General features: G+C 42.2%; 1 protein-coding gene across 5 annotated transcripts in view; it reads right to left on the reverse strand.

Annotated features, from left to right (window-relative positions):
* RNGTT (RNA guanylyltransferase and 5'-phosphatase) overlaps nucleotides 1-13423 on the reverse strand; it is a 381871-nt gene that overhangs the window by 342979 nt on the left and 25469 nt on the right. For all 5 annotated transcript variants that reach the window (XM_059731910.1, XM_014600584.3, XM_059731918.1 and 2 more), the window contains 2 exons: nucleotides 5495-5598; nucleotides 5304-5392 (listed from right to left, as the gene is read on the reverse strand). In XM_059731910.1, the coding sequence (XP_059587893.1) occupies nucleotides 5304-5392; nucleotides 5495-5598 (193 nt within the window). The remainder of the gene's footprint in view (nucleotides 1-5303; nucleotides 5393-5494; nucleotides 5599-13423) is intronic.

A 13423-nucleotide genomic window follows, 5' to 3' on the forward strand; every position in this document is an offset into this window, starting at 1 on the left:
TACCTGCCTTCATACTACAAGCAAAATCGTTATCATTGGTCAATGAGTGTTTTAAGCTAATTCGCTCATTATTGGCATGTATCATGCAAGCCAGTAACCTTCTATAAACTGAAAGATACTTAATTTATACAAAAGATTTTCAGTAATTAAAAAAAAAAAGGAAAAGCTTCTCTTTTGCATTTCTTGGGCGTCTTCATGTTTCCCCTCCCTACTAACCCTTACTAACAAACTCTAACTTATTTCAGACCACAATGATTTTCAGCTCCTGACATCACAGTTTACTTCTCTTACAAGATCTTCGCATTGAATTTCCTCAAAGTTAGTAGGATTACTTTAGACTTGTAATTTTGTACTAAAAAAAAAAATCAAGTTTCCAATCCAACTCTTGTGTAGGTTAAGAAAAATTACACATGCTTTCATTCAATTCGTCATTTTATATTTCTGTTCTATTGACACCAAAAGTTACATTTTCTTGATTTACACACAGTTGGTGGCAATGGGGTCTGCAATAGCTACTGGCATCAAGAAGTTAAAGATTGTATCCCTGTGTCACAGTAAAAGAAATGTGTTGCAAAAGATTGCAAAGGGTTGGGATTTGAGGCCATGCAGCTTTCCCAGACATCACTACTCCTATCCTTTTCTCTGTGTGTACGAGTCAGATCCAAATTTCTCCATCCTCACCCCTCCCAACTATTTATCTCGGGTTCTTTCAAGAGGAGCAGATCTCTCCCAAGTTCCTGTATATAGCTCATGAAAGGAACGTGATCCTGCAAAACTTGATTCCTACTGCTAAAATAGAAAAGCTTACAACTAGAGCATAACACATTTAATGACAAACAAAAGCAACACCCTTAGCAGAATGGAAAAATATGCATCTGGGGAAAGCTTCTGAGCAGCGAGATATGTTTGAACTGTAAAATGCTTTCCAACTCATTTAAAAAGGACACTGATTAAGAACTCAAGAATATAACATAGGCAACAAGTATTTATTTGAAAGGGTAAAAAGATGATCTAACTGTATTTTTCTACCTCTTATAACTACAGGCAGTCCTCGACTTACAACGCTTACAGTTGCAATGTTTCTAAATTGACACCCTGTTCCAACTTTCTGATGCCAGTTTCGACTTCACAACACTTGATCTGATGTGACGCCATGACAGCGAACAAGTCGCTGTGTCACCCATCTCCCTGGAGAACATATATCCAAACTTCCTTGGACACTTTCTTTAAGAAAGCAGACAAGACTCCAGAAAAACCTGCAGACAAGACACCTGAGAAGAATCCAGCCAAGAACCCTTCAAAAAGTCCAACCAAGAGCCCTTCAAAAAGTCCAGCAAAGTCACCTTAAAGAAGTCCTTCCAAATCAATATGATTGCTATTTACAACATAAATATGTTAATGTAGCTATATTACTTATCTATAATTAACTGAGTACAAAATTCTGGATTATTTTTGGTGAAAACGGTATTGGGCCTTGGTTTAGGAACCAATCCCCCATTTAAAACATTTTTCCTATGAGAAAAATCGGTTCCGAGTTACAATGTTTCAACTTAAGACGCTGTTTTCAGGAACCAATTGTGTCCTAAGTCTGAGGATTAGACTATATTAGACTTTCTAGCTGGGAAATAGTAGAAAATTGCTACCTATTTCATTATCAAAACTTAAAATGCTATCTGATTAGACAGACACAAAACTTTTACTCCCTTTCGGAAGGCCAGACTAAAAACTCATTATCCATTCTATCATCAAGTATGGGTAGAACATTCAACTACTTTGTGTTAAGCCAACTACTGCCCAAGTAATCGGAGGAGTATGTGTGGTTGCCCTGACTAGAACTTAAAAGGTGTCCTCTCCCTCACAGCTGAAGCCAGAGCATGTTTCTCATATAAAAATTACATTAGAAAGAACTACAAATTTTTCCCATTTATTTCCTTTCCTTTCTTCTGCAACTCAGATGATCACTATTCTCCGACTTCCACTGGCTACATCAAACTAGTTCAGGGGGGGCCCAACCTTTTTCTCTAGCAGGCCAGATGGGCAGTGCCCAGTCCATCCAGTCTTCCCATTTCAGCTCCCAGAAAGGGGCAGAAGCAACCCGGCCCCAATCCAGTGGAATAGGGAGAAGAGGGTGTGGCTCCGCCCCAACCTGGCCCTGTTGGGGGGGTGGGGAGGGACATGACAAAAGGGGCATGGCTCAGCCCAGAACCAGCCTCAGGAGGAAGGAGATGCAGCTTGGCTCCAACCTGGCCCCATGGTGGGTGAGAGTGAATGGCCCGGCCCTAAACTGGCAGTGCAAGGGGGAAGGGGAGGTGAAGGGGCATGGCCCAGCCCCAAACCAGCCGCACTGGTGAGGAGGGAACCATGGCCCAGCTCCAAGTCAGCCACAGGGGGCACTTGGGAATTTGGCAGCAGGGGAGGGTGACAGTAATGCCACCTGCCACCAAATTTCCAGATCCATGGGGACGCCCCATGGGATGAATGCTATGGCTCTACAGGCCAGAGGTTGAACACCCTTCAACTAGTTTAGTTTCTCATCCTCCTCACAGCATATAGCATTGGTTTGGTCAGGTATTTGTGAGATGAACAGAAACAAAGGATGCTTAACTGTCCTCTTCAAATATCACTACCTCAGCACACAAGCATTCCTTCTGCTTCTAAACCATGAGGTTTCTTTTCCTTTTAACATCATCTGTCTAGAACCTGAGGGAAGGAAGCTCTCAACTGAAAAAAAAAAAAAAAAAAAAAAAAAAAAAATCAAGGACTGTATTAATTAAATCCCCCAAGAAAGACATTCCTTTCCAAGATATTTAAGTAAAGGAAATGAAACAAAAGCCACCTTGGCAAATAACCTCAATTTCATGTCTCACTTCACGCAGCATCAATGAAAGATGCAGAGTAATCTGTATTCCCTGTATCCAATTGTCAGAAGTTAGTGGGCCAACATAGTAAATGACATTTAAAAAGTTAAAAGTGCCAATTAAATGAGTTTTCTATTTCAAGCACATCATAATGGTATCTATTTTCCACGTAAACTACTGACCCTGAACAATAATTTGCAACATTAAGATGCTGTGGCTGGCTGATTCAACATATTCCAAATAATGACAAATAATTTGAGAATACCTTCCATTTATAACTTTAAAAAAATGTTTCTTTTAAATATGTGAAACACCCTCAAAAACCCTACAAACCCCTATTCCATGGGAGATAATTGCAACTGCAAGCTTTCACTTTGACCGTTAATTCAATTTGCTTCTAATCCCTTTGTTTTTCCATACCATATATCCAGATTACAGCAAGAGTTTTAAGACTCTCTCCCCCAAGCAAAGAAAAAGGGGTCATCCTCCTAAATTGAAAAATCCTCTCACAAATAAACAATTCCCAAATAAAATAAGAAATGCATCTTCAGTATGGCTTAATGTGACTGATCCTTCAGGTGGATTTATGTACAGTTACTGTAGTGTTACACGTTTATGGGGATAAGCTACATAAATACAAATGCACCTCTACAACTATGTTAAGGGTGGGCAGTCTCATTTTAAAGTGTCATTTTTTGTACCAGAATACAAAAGCTTTGTTTTGATAAGCCATCATGTAAACCCAAGTCAAAATCCAGTAAAACTAATTAATGCATTAAACTAGTGCACATCTCCCCCAAAACCATACTTTAGTACATTTGTGTTCTAAAAAAGAATTAGATAAAAACAGAATGTTCTTAGGTCAGAATTATGTATACCAAGCAGTGATAAAAAGAGCTGTACGCTATTCTTATAGCTGTATAAGCTCTATTATTCGCCAAGATCCTTTAAATTACATGTATAAAAACCCCACTAAAGGCAACTACCTAGCTGCAGACTCTCTGGGCTTAGTTTAGCCTGTAAAATTTTAGTGATGATGATACTTCCAACAGTTAAGCTGGGTTTTGTTTGAACACAGGTTGTGTTGTTTTCAGGGCGGGCCATTAATATTTACTTGTAACAGGTTTATTTTTGAAAAACTGGAGATGTGTACATAAATGTTCACATGTAAAAATTAAAAACACGATTATTTAGAGCAAAATTAAAAGCCACTACTTTTGGAAAAAGCTAAACTGACAACATTCATATGGCTGTTTTGTAGACGTCTCAAAAGAAAACCAATCAAGTTTCTATTAACAGTTTACAGCCCAGTACATCAAGAGAACTCAATTGCTGAATCAAAACATTAGTAATAATGCCTAAATGAATTTAGGGAACAAACTGGAAGACCTAGAATTAACCTTTCCCAGAGGAACTGGAGTTTGCTCAGCCAAGAAAGCTACTCAGCCAACTCCAGCTTGCAGAGCAGGCATTGCTCTCCACATCATGGGTAAAATAAAGAATCCAAAAGGAAAAGAGCTCAGGCAGATGAATGGAGACCCAGCCTCCGTGCTCTGTCGCTCCTGTCCTCGAAACAGATTCTTTTCCCGTAAACATAAATATTTGCTCCCTTGTTTTGTACAGCCTCTTTCCTCTCCCTTTCCAAAGGTAGATCAAAACATTGGCTGAGAAGGGAATAGAAAAGTATCTGGTGACCTGGTAATGGGACTGGGAGGAAAAGAGAGGAAAGGCAGCAGCATGTATTGGAGACAGAAGCAATCTCCATTTGCACTGCAAATGTTCTAGGGAGGCTGGCAGCAGGAGCTATGCAACTGTCCCCTGACAACTGAAATAACCTGAGAAACCACTGAAGGGACCAAATCTGTACTGTAACATGAACGGTGCTGTTAGTTGCTTCTGAATCTTACAATCTATGAATCTATACCCCAGTTGTCTTTCCTGCCTACTGCAAGGAGGCTGGACCTGATGATCTTGCAAGGTCCCTTCCAGCCCCTTACAATCCGTGAATTCTGAGAGGATCTTTATAAATCCCACCATGGCCTTAAACACTATAGCACTTCTTGTTTATTAAATGCCACAGGAGATTTAGGGCCAGAAATAACAGTCCTTGCCCTAATTAATCACTTGCTTCCATGGAAGTTAAGGAAAACTCCAAACATGGACAACTGGAGAATCTATGGACAACTTAAGCTGTTGTATACATGTCTGGGTAAGGTAGCTAATTACTTCTAAATTCTAATATATACAGCCATATGAGACTAGTATCTGTGAACGGTAAGAGTGTATTTTAGGCCATCATTACACTAAAGCCATACGCACAAATACTGTGGTATAGAAATTTATTTAGTTCTTACCTGGAACCAGGGAGATTAGCCACACCTGATAACAGAAAAAAAGACAATGAAGAAGCAAAATTTAATGAAAATAAAGAAGGTAAATACACACCTATAAGCTCTGAAGGGTTCTTTTCACTGAAATGCTCACATACACGGATAAATGTTTTTGTGTTCTCAGGTGTAGGGCATTCTTCATGCCTGAAAACATGAGAAAAAGTTAGGAACAAAACAAAAGGAAAACTAATTTCAGTAGTCTTTTCACTTAAAAGTAAAATATTAATACAGTTGCAATAAGCTTACCCTTTACACTGAAGTTTTATGTATTTGATCCCTTCTTTCTCTATATCATTTCTATCATAGAATCTAGTGGTGTTTGTCAAGTCTACCAACAAACCCATTTTGACCTTTAAAAAAAAATGGGAAAGAAAAAAAAAAGAAATTACATTTCTTTCAAAAATCAACAACTAAAATTATTACAGTTAGCTATAGTAACGTTCAAAATAAAACTGATTTCATGCTAAGGTTGATAAGCAATTTTTCAATATTGTTTCTTTCCAGAAAAATCCATGATCATGGACAGACATTACATTTGTAACACCAAGTGATGCAGAATTTCAAGCCCTACAAAAATGAATCACAACAGGCGTGGACAGACATGAAGGGCACTTTTACACGTGCTCTGGGAATGGGGAGGCAGTGCTTTAATTAAAAGCAGCTCCTTGCCCTAATCTATTCCCAAATCATTACCCACAAGCTCAGCTGGCCTCTTACAGCCTTTCTGCATTGGAATCAGGCTGCTCTCTCTCTCGCATACTACCTGAGCCATAGCAGAACATTATTGCGGAGTATGGTCAAAGGAAAGGAGAAAGAAGCTCCCAGCCTTAAAAGCTTCCCTCCCCTCTGACAATGCTTAGAAGAGTTTTACTGATGAGAATTAGGTCAGCTCAGTATCAAGAATCCTTTGCCTCAAATCCTGTTATAACCTCTTTACTCAAAAAAGAACAGCCTCTTATCTATAAAAACCACAGTGGCTCTTGAAGACCGCCACCTATGCACATTCACACTTGTGGAACAAATGCCACTGCTAACCAGCTACAAAGAGAGTGGCAAATTTCCAGGTTACTCAGCCTTCCCTCAGCACCATAGGGAAACAGGACTGGAAGGGACCTCATGAGGTCATCCCAGTCCAGACCCCTGCTCAAGGAAGGATCACCCATAATTAAACCATCCCAGCCAAGCATCTAACCTGCTCTTGAAAACTTCCAAGGATGGAGATTCCACAACTTCTCTACATAGCCTGTTCCAATGCCTGACCATCCTCTAAGTCAGCCAGTTCCTCCTAATCTCCAACCTAAGTTTACCCTGCTGCAATTCAAGGCCATTGCTCCAAGTCATGTTCCCTACAGCCACAGAGAAAAGCCCATCTCTACCCTCTGGGTAACTGCTCTTCAGGTATTTGAACTGTGTTACCAAATCCTCCCTCAGTCTTCTCCTCTCCAGACTAAATAACCCTACTTGTTTCAGCCTTTCTTTGTTGGTCATGCTTCTCAGACCTCTAACCATTTTTACTCCTCTCCAATATATTCTTTCCAGTCTGTCCCCATCCTTGAAGCATGGGGCCCAAAACTGAACCAAGCACTCCGAATATGGTCTCACCTGCACTGAAGAGAGGGGAAGAATCACTTGATTTGCAAGAGAGACTGCAGTGAACACAATCCAATATGCCAATGGTCTTTTTTTGCAACAAGTGCATACATTTGGCTCATATTTCACCTATGGTCTACTGCAAGGGTGGGCAATTATTTCAACTGAAGAGCCACTTAATGAGTTTTGGGGACCTGTTGAGGGCCACATCCATCTCTCTCCCTCCTCTCCCCTTCCTTCCAGAACCTGCCAGAGCTGTAGATCACCACAGAGGGCAGGCTGCAGTGGCAGCTGTAGACACTTCCAATAGTTTCAGAAGCCTGGACACACAACCTCCAGCTGCCACCCTCCCTGTGCAGTGAAAGCTCCCACCTGGAACCCCGACCAGGAACCTGCCAGAAGCACCAGCTGTGAACCCTGCCTCTGGGTGGGAGCTTCCTCCACACTGAGAGGGTGGCAGTGGCAGCGTCAGCTATGGATGCTGCTGGCAGGTCCTCCAACTGGGCTCCTGAACCTACTGGCAGCATCCACAACTGATGCTGCCACCTGCCCACTGCAGCGGAAGCCCCATCCCGGTCCAGAGCTGATGCCTGATGCTGCTAGGTGGAAGTACTGTTGCTCCCCTGCCCGCCTGGGGCCACACAGTGGCTGGAGCCACTGGCCACCCAGGAGCCAGATCCGGTTAGTTAGCGGCCGCCCACCTGGCTGGACCAAACCTGTTGGCTAGCCAAATCCGACCCACAGACCATATTTTGCCCACCCTGCTATACTGTAACCCCCAAGTCCTTTTCTGCAGTACTGCAACCTAGCCAATCATTCCCCAGTCTGTATTTGTACTGACAATTATTTCATCTCAAAAGCAGGACTTTGCACTTAAACTGACTCTGGACTATTTCTCCAGTATATCCAGGTCATTCTGAAACCAAGTCCTACTCTCCAGAGTGTCTGCAATTTCATCCAACTTTGCATCATCTAAAGTTGGGGTGGGCAAAATTCAACCCACAGCCAAAACCCAGCCCACAAAGGCATTTAGTCTGGCCCACAGTGGGTCCCTTGGCCCTGGCATGGGGGGACAGCCATGACATGTGCATCCAGTCCTGCCACCCGTGGGCGCATAGCGGAGCGAGGATGGCGCAGCAGCCAGACTCCATTTCCCCACAGCCCCAGCAGTGGCTCCTTCCAGCAGATACTACCATGCAGCCGGGTGGCTGGGATGGGGCTGCAGGCAGGCAGGAAGCATCATCCAGGAGCAGGAGCAGGACAGGCAGGCAGGGCCAGGGATCATGATGCGGTGACAGCATAGGGCCAGGGCCTAGGGCAGAGCCGTGATATGATGCTTGCACGCCCCTGCAACAGGCACAGGTTCTGTGGGCAGGAGCAAGCAGGGAGCCAATCGTGGCTCTGCAGCAGGCCCTGGCTCTGCACTGTTACCGCTCCAAGATCCTGGACCCAGCTCCACCTGTCTATCCCACTCCCCATGCAGGTCCCAGCTAGTCTCCATAGAGACCCTAGGATCACTGGGCAGTGACAGCATGGGGTCAGGGCCCAGGACAGAGCCACGAGCCACTTCCCGCATGCCCCTGCTCGTGAAACTTACGTCCATCACAGGGCTGTGCAGGCAGCAGATCATGGCCGTCCCGGCCCCCCACTGTCACAGCCCCGGGATCCTAATCCCAGCCCTGGCCCTATCCTCACCCACCCATGGCCAGCTGCACACAGGGGCCACTTAGGGAGTTTTGGTGAGCTGTGGCTGGGGCAGAGGGGGAGGGAGGGGATGTTGACCTGGCCTGCAACAGGTCAGTAAAACTCCTGGCCCTCCAGCCAAAATAGATGCTCACCCCTGATCTAAAGTGTGCTAAATATGCACTCAGTCTTGTTGTCCAAATCATTAATAAAGACATTAAAACAATACCAGACTCAGGACAAAGCCCTGGGGAACTCCACTCAAGACCTCCTCCCAATTTCCCCAGTCCTCCCCTTAATGAAATTTTAAAGGTAGCGAAAGGAAGAAAGGGGAAAAAAACCCACCAACCAACCACCCGTTGTTTCTTTCCTTCATTCAGAATCTTATTTACCCAAGATTCCATACAAGTGGAGAAGCCAAATGAGGAATCTAAATATGCAATCGCTCAAACCAGGTAGTGCATAGTTGCATACCCTTTCTTATTGGACTTATCTCTACACATTCCCATTTATGGAAGACTAAAACCTGTACAACCTACAGAAGGTGAAAAATGCTTGATGAACTGCTGAAATTAGCATCAGCTCTGGAGGACAAGTCAAGAAAGTATTAGAAATTATTGCAATCTATTTCGCCTGAATTAAACAAAAGTGAGCATCACAGCCCACCATCTGGGACTATTACCATAGATAAGTGGCTCTCAACCTTTTTACATTTAAGGCACACCTTGAAAAAAAGCCAGCTCGTCCCTTTCACTCTTTTTGATTATGGAAAAATAATGAAGTAGTTCTTCCAGTGCAAAGAACTAAAAGACCACAACAGATCAGAAGGTTTCTGACACTATGGATAGGTTTACCTTGTGAATCATGTGTAGAAGTCCGCACACCTAACAGGGCTAATACTGTGTGGCACCCTTAAAAGTATGTCACAGCACCCTTCTTGAGAATCACTGATATAGGTCGTAAGAGAAATGAGAAGGGAACTCCTGAAGCAGTATGTTTTCTGCATTATGCCATCTTAAAAATTAGTCAAAACATAAAAGTGGCTCAAGTACCATAAAAAAAAAGGACAGTATGTTATACTCAAGCTGGTAGCAAACCTGCCCTTCATATGGAAATTATAACATTTTGGGGTCTCAGGACTCACTCATTTTGGGTACAGATGAACATATCCTCGGAGCTTTGCACAGACAAGAATCACATGTATACACTACTGTGGACTGAAAGCAGAGACATTTAAAAATACCTTAATACCTATTCCCCCCCCCCCGGATCCTCCCTGTGTTAAGGAAAACAGGTTTCTTTTTCACCCCAAACATGTTGCTGGAGAGTCATCCTATAGAGATGTCTGTCTTATCAGTGATCCGGAAGAGGCCTCCTTTTAGGACAGACATAATAAAACAGGAATTTGCTCTAAGAGAAGATAAAACAATGTTTCAGGTAGTAATTCTCATCTGAAATAAAGAACACTACTATACAACAAGAGCAAATAACTGGTGCCACCAGCCAAAAATTCCAGAACTTACAAGTGCTTTTCCAGCATCTGACTAGGGATAACAGCTGGTGAAGTCTGGGAAAGGCTAAAACAAAGAACACTGACAGACACAACAGGCTGTCAATCACATCCACATAAAGGATGAGAGCCCATCAGTCATCAGTTACTCGCATAAAGCAGGTTTGGGTATCAAAGAGGAGGCACAGGGAAATTCTATATGACCACAACAAAACCTCTACTGCCAAGACACCATCGTGGTTCCACTAGCAGCTTGCACTCCCCCCCTGCTCAAGCAGGAAAAGCATGCAGATCCACTGATCATGCAACACAGTAAATAAAAGCTATTTGGGGACTCTCTCAGCCAACACATCAAACCTTTTTTGGAGCCTAGGTAGAAATGACAAAATTAAGAGTTTTAGTGATTTCCAGAAATTATAAGTGGTGTGGCACCAACTGGGCCCTATGAGGTAGATCCACCTAGCTCAAGACCCAGAAAAAGATCTTCAGAAAGCATCAATGCCAAAGGGTTTTGAAATTCAGAGATGTCCCTTAAGTTCCCTCTTTCCCCATGAACAGATATGCCCTATCATAGAACAGATAAAACTGTAAGCAGTGCTAGTACTACTGAGAAGGCGGCTGGGGGCAGAATCACAGCATTTCATAGAATTCCAGCCAGGAAACATGGACAACTTCACCGATCTGGCTGTCAGCAGACAGTTCTCTAGAAGACAGAGAAACAGGACCAACAATGAAGTCAGCAAGGCCAGGCAAGCCTGGAGGAGACCTGCGCATTGCTTTATGAGGCACTAAACCATTTTGACAAGCCATTCACCCAAGCCAGGGGTGCTAAACCACCACCACCACCAAACTACTCTAACTCTTATGAATCTCTGGATTCAGCAGTCACTTGATTTGGGCAGGGACCCACTTTAACTAGAGATCCTTAGCAGTAAGGACCTTAATAACACTTACGTTGGGCTCCAAATTGCTCTAAGCCATTGGCTCAGAGTTACAGTACTAGACTGTATTGAATGATACAATCGTAGATGGATCTGAACACGTTTGTCCCACTTCTAGTGGGCACCAAGCCACCCCTTGTTCACCCAAGTAAGCAGCACCACAAGGTCAATCCACAAAGATCTAGATCTAGGAATTTTGTCAATGGACTGGATAAGATCCTGGGATATCATTTACACCAGGCAGATCTTTTTCTTAGGCAAAATGCTATCCAAATTGATGTACGTATTAAAGACTAGTTGATTTATTTACCCAAGCATGAAAAGCCTCCCTAATTACTAACGCCTAAGCAAGGGAACCAACTGATTTGCACTAGGGTACCTATATTCTGTTAAATAAAAGAACAAAAATACAACTCCAAAAAGGGCTGAAGGGGAAAGAAAAGAAAACATAACTAAGAGAAGCACCAAGGACACTACATTTCCTTAAGTTCACTGTGGTTTGAAAAACTAGAATAAGCTGGAAAGTGACTGAGCAACTCCCCACTTTCTCTACTCTCAATGCATCTCTGAGGTATCTAGTCTTCAAAAAATTCCAAAGCTCAACATCAAGAGCAACAATCCCATAAGCAGGCATACAAACAAATACGACAAAAAGAGCTACAGTTTGAACTTACACTTAGTTATATATAATTCATATATGCACATACACTTGCATAGAAGACTTCATTTACAACTCGGGTAACACAGCGGGATCATGAAGCAACAATAGTTCTGCTGAGTTGGCCATCTAGTACAAAGCAAGAACAGTTTAATTTCCTGCACTTTTTCCTCAGCCTTCATGTGTTTTACATTTGAAACTGAACCCTGAAAAGTGCTGTCTTACTTCAATGTGTATAACAATATTTATTTGTTATGAAACTTGAACTCTGTGTATTTTTTCAGTAAATACTTATGCTACAAACACTTGGTTCAAACCCAATTCTCTATTAAAAGGACACTATTACCACGGTTAAGTGCTAAACACAAAGATTTCAAATGAAGAACATTTGGAGAATAAGCAATAGCTGAATTTGATCATTCCTCAGTAAAATTTTTAAAATTTGTAGGTTTAATTATAAAAATAGAAATACAGAACTAGAAGAGACCCTATAGGTCATCAATAATAGTACCCTAATGCTACCAGGACATGACATCATATTTTCTCTTCAACACAGTAATCTACCTGTCTTGAAACCAGCCAAGTTTCTTGCCTTCAAACCACTCCTATCAGAAGGGTGTTCCAAAACTTCACTAAGGGTTACAAACCTATCTAATTTCCAGCTTAAAAAACATATTTGTGGTGAGAGCATGTCCATTTGTTCTTGTGCTAACACTACCCTTTTGTTGATGTAGCTATTCCCCCTCCCTGGGGTTTGGCCCAGATGGATTTATAGACAGCAATCACATCCTCTCCAGCATTTGTTTTACAAGGTTAAACAAGCAAACCTCTTTTAATCTCCTCTTACAATATAGGCTCTCCATTCCCCTGATCATCTTAGTAGCCCTTCTCTGAACTCATTCCAGCCAGAGTTTATCTTTCAAAAACATGAGTGACTGGACCTATGTGTAGTAATCTCCACAAGGTCTTCTACAGTGACATTAGCACCTCCTCACCTTAGCCAAAACATTCGAGAATTGGCATTGGCCTTTTTCCCCAGCCATCCCACATTGTTGCTTCCTAGTCACCCTGTGATCTAATACACAAAGTCTTTCTTCTCACTTAGCAAGCCCCAAGCATGCAACAAGAACTTTGACTCTTAGTCCTTTGAGTGTATGACCTCGTGCTGAATTTCATCTCATTTCTATTAGTCTAGTCCTCAAGGTTATCTAGTCACTTCTGCATAACAATCCAAGTCTCCCCTGTATAGAAAAGAGGTCCAAACACTGTCATCCGTAAGTTTCAGCAGCACTTTTTCAATATTTTTATTAATGACTTTGGCACAAAAAATAAATCTGTTCCAAGATGAACCCTTTAGAGACTCCACTAGTAACCTCCCACCAGCCTGACTGTTCCCTTCTCAGTTCAACCCACCTTATAATTCCTATATTACATGTCATTTCTGCAGCTTTACTTTTCTGATGACCAACACACACACGCTTGAAAAGTTCTCCCATTTTGCCAATCAGCTCTGAGATTATGCAGCCACTTTACTGACCTTCTTTTATTTCCTATAGGTGGACTCCAGAACTTAAGCTTTTGTTTAAAGCACAAAGTTAAGTTTAACATTTCTACAATTTTCCTATCCTAAGGAAAAAAAGAGCTATTAAAAAAAGGTAAATTAGTTAACATATTTTAATTAAATGCCATTTTCCAAATGGACTGTCTGCACCTGAAGCTAAGTGGTACCCGATGCTAGGATTATAAAGATAAACTTGAAATAACAGCTACAGGCAACTTAAAATAATAGCTCT

Source organism: Alligator mississippiensis, chromosome 1 (assembly GCF_030867095.1).
Source record: "Alligator mississippiensis isolate rAllMis1 chromosome 1, rAllMis1, whole genome shotgun sequence".
Classification (NCBI taxonomy): Eukaryota; Metazoa; Chordata; order Crocodylia; family Alligatoridae; genus Alligator; species Alligator mississippiensis.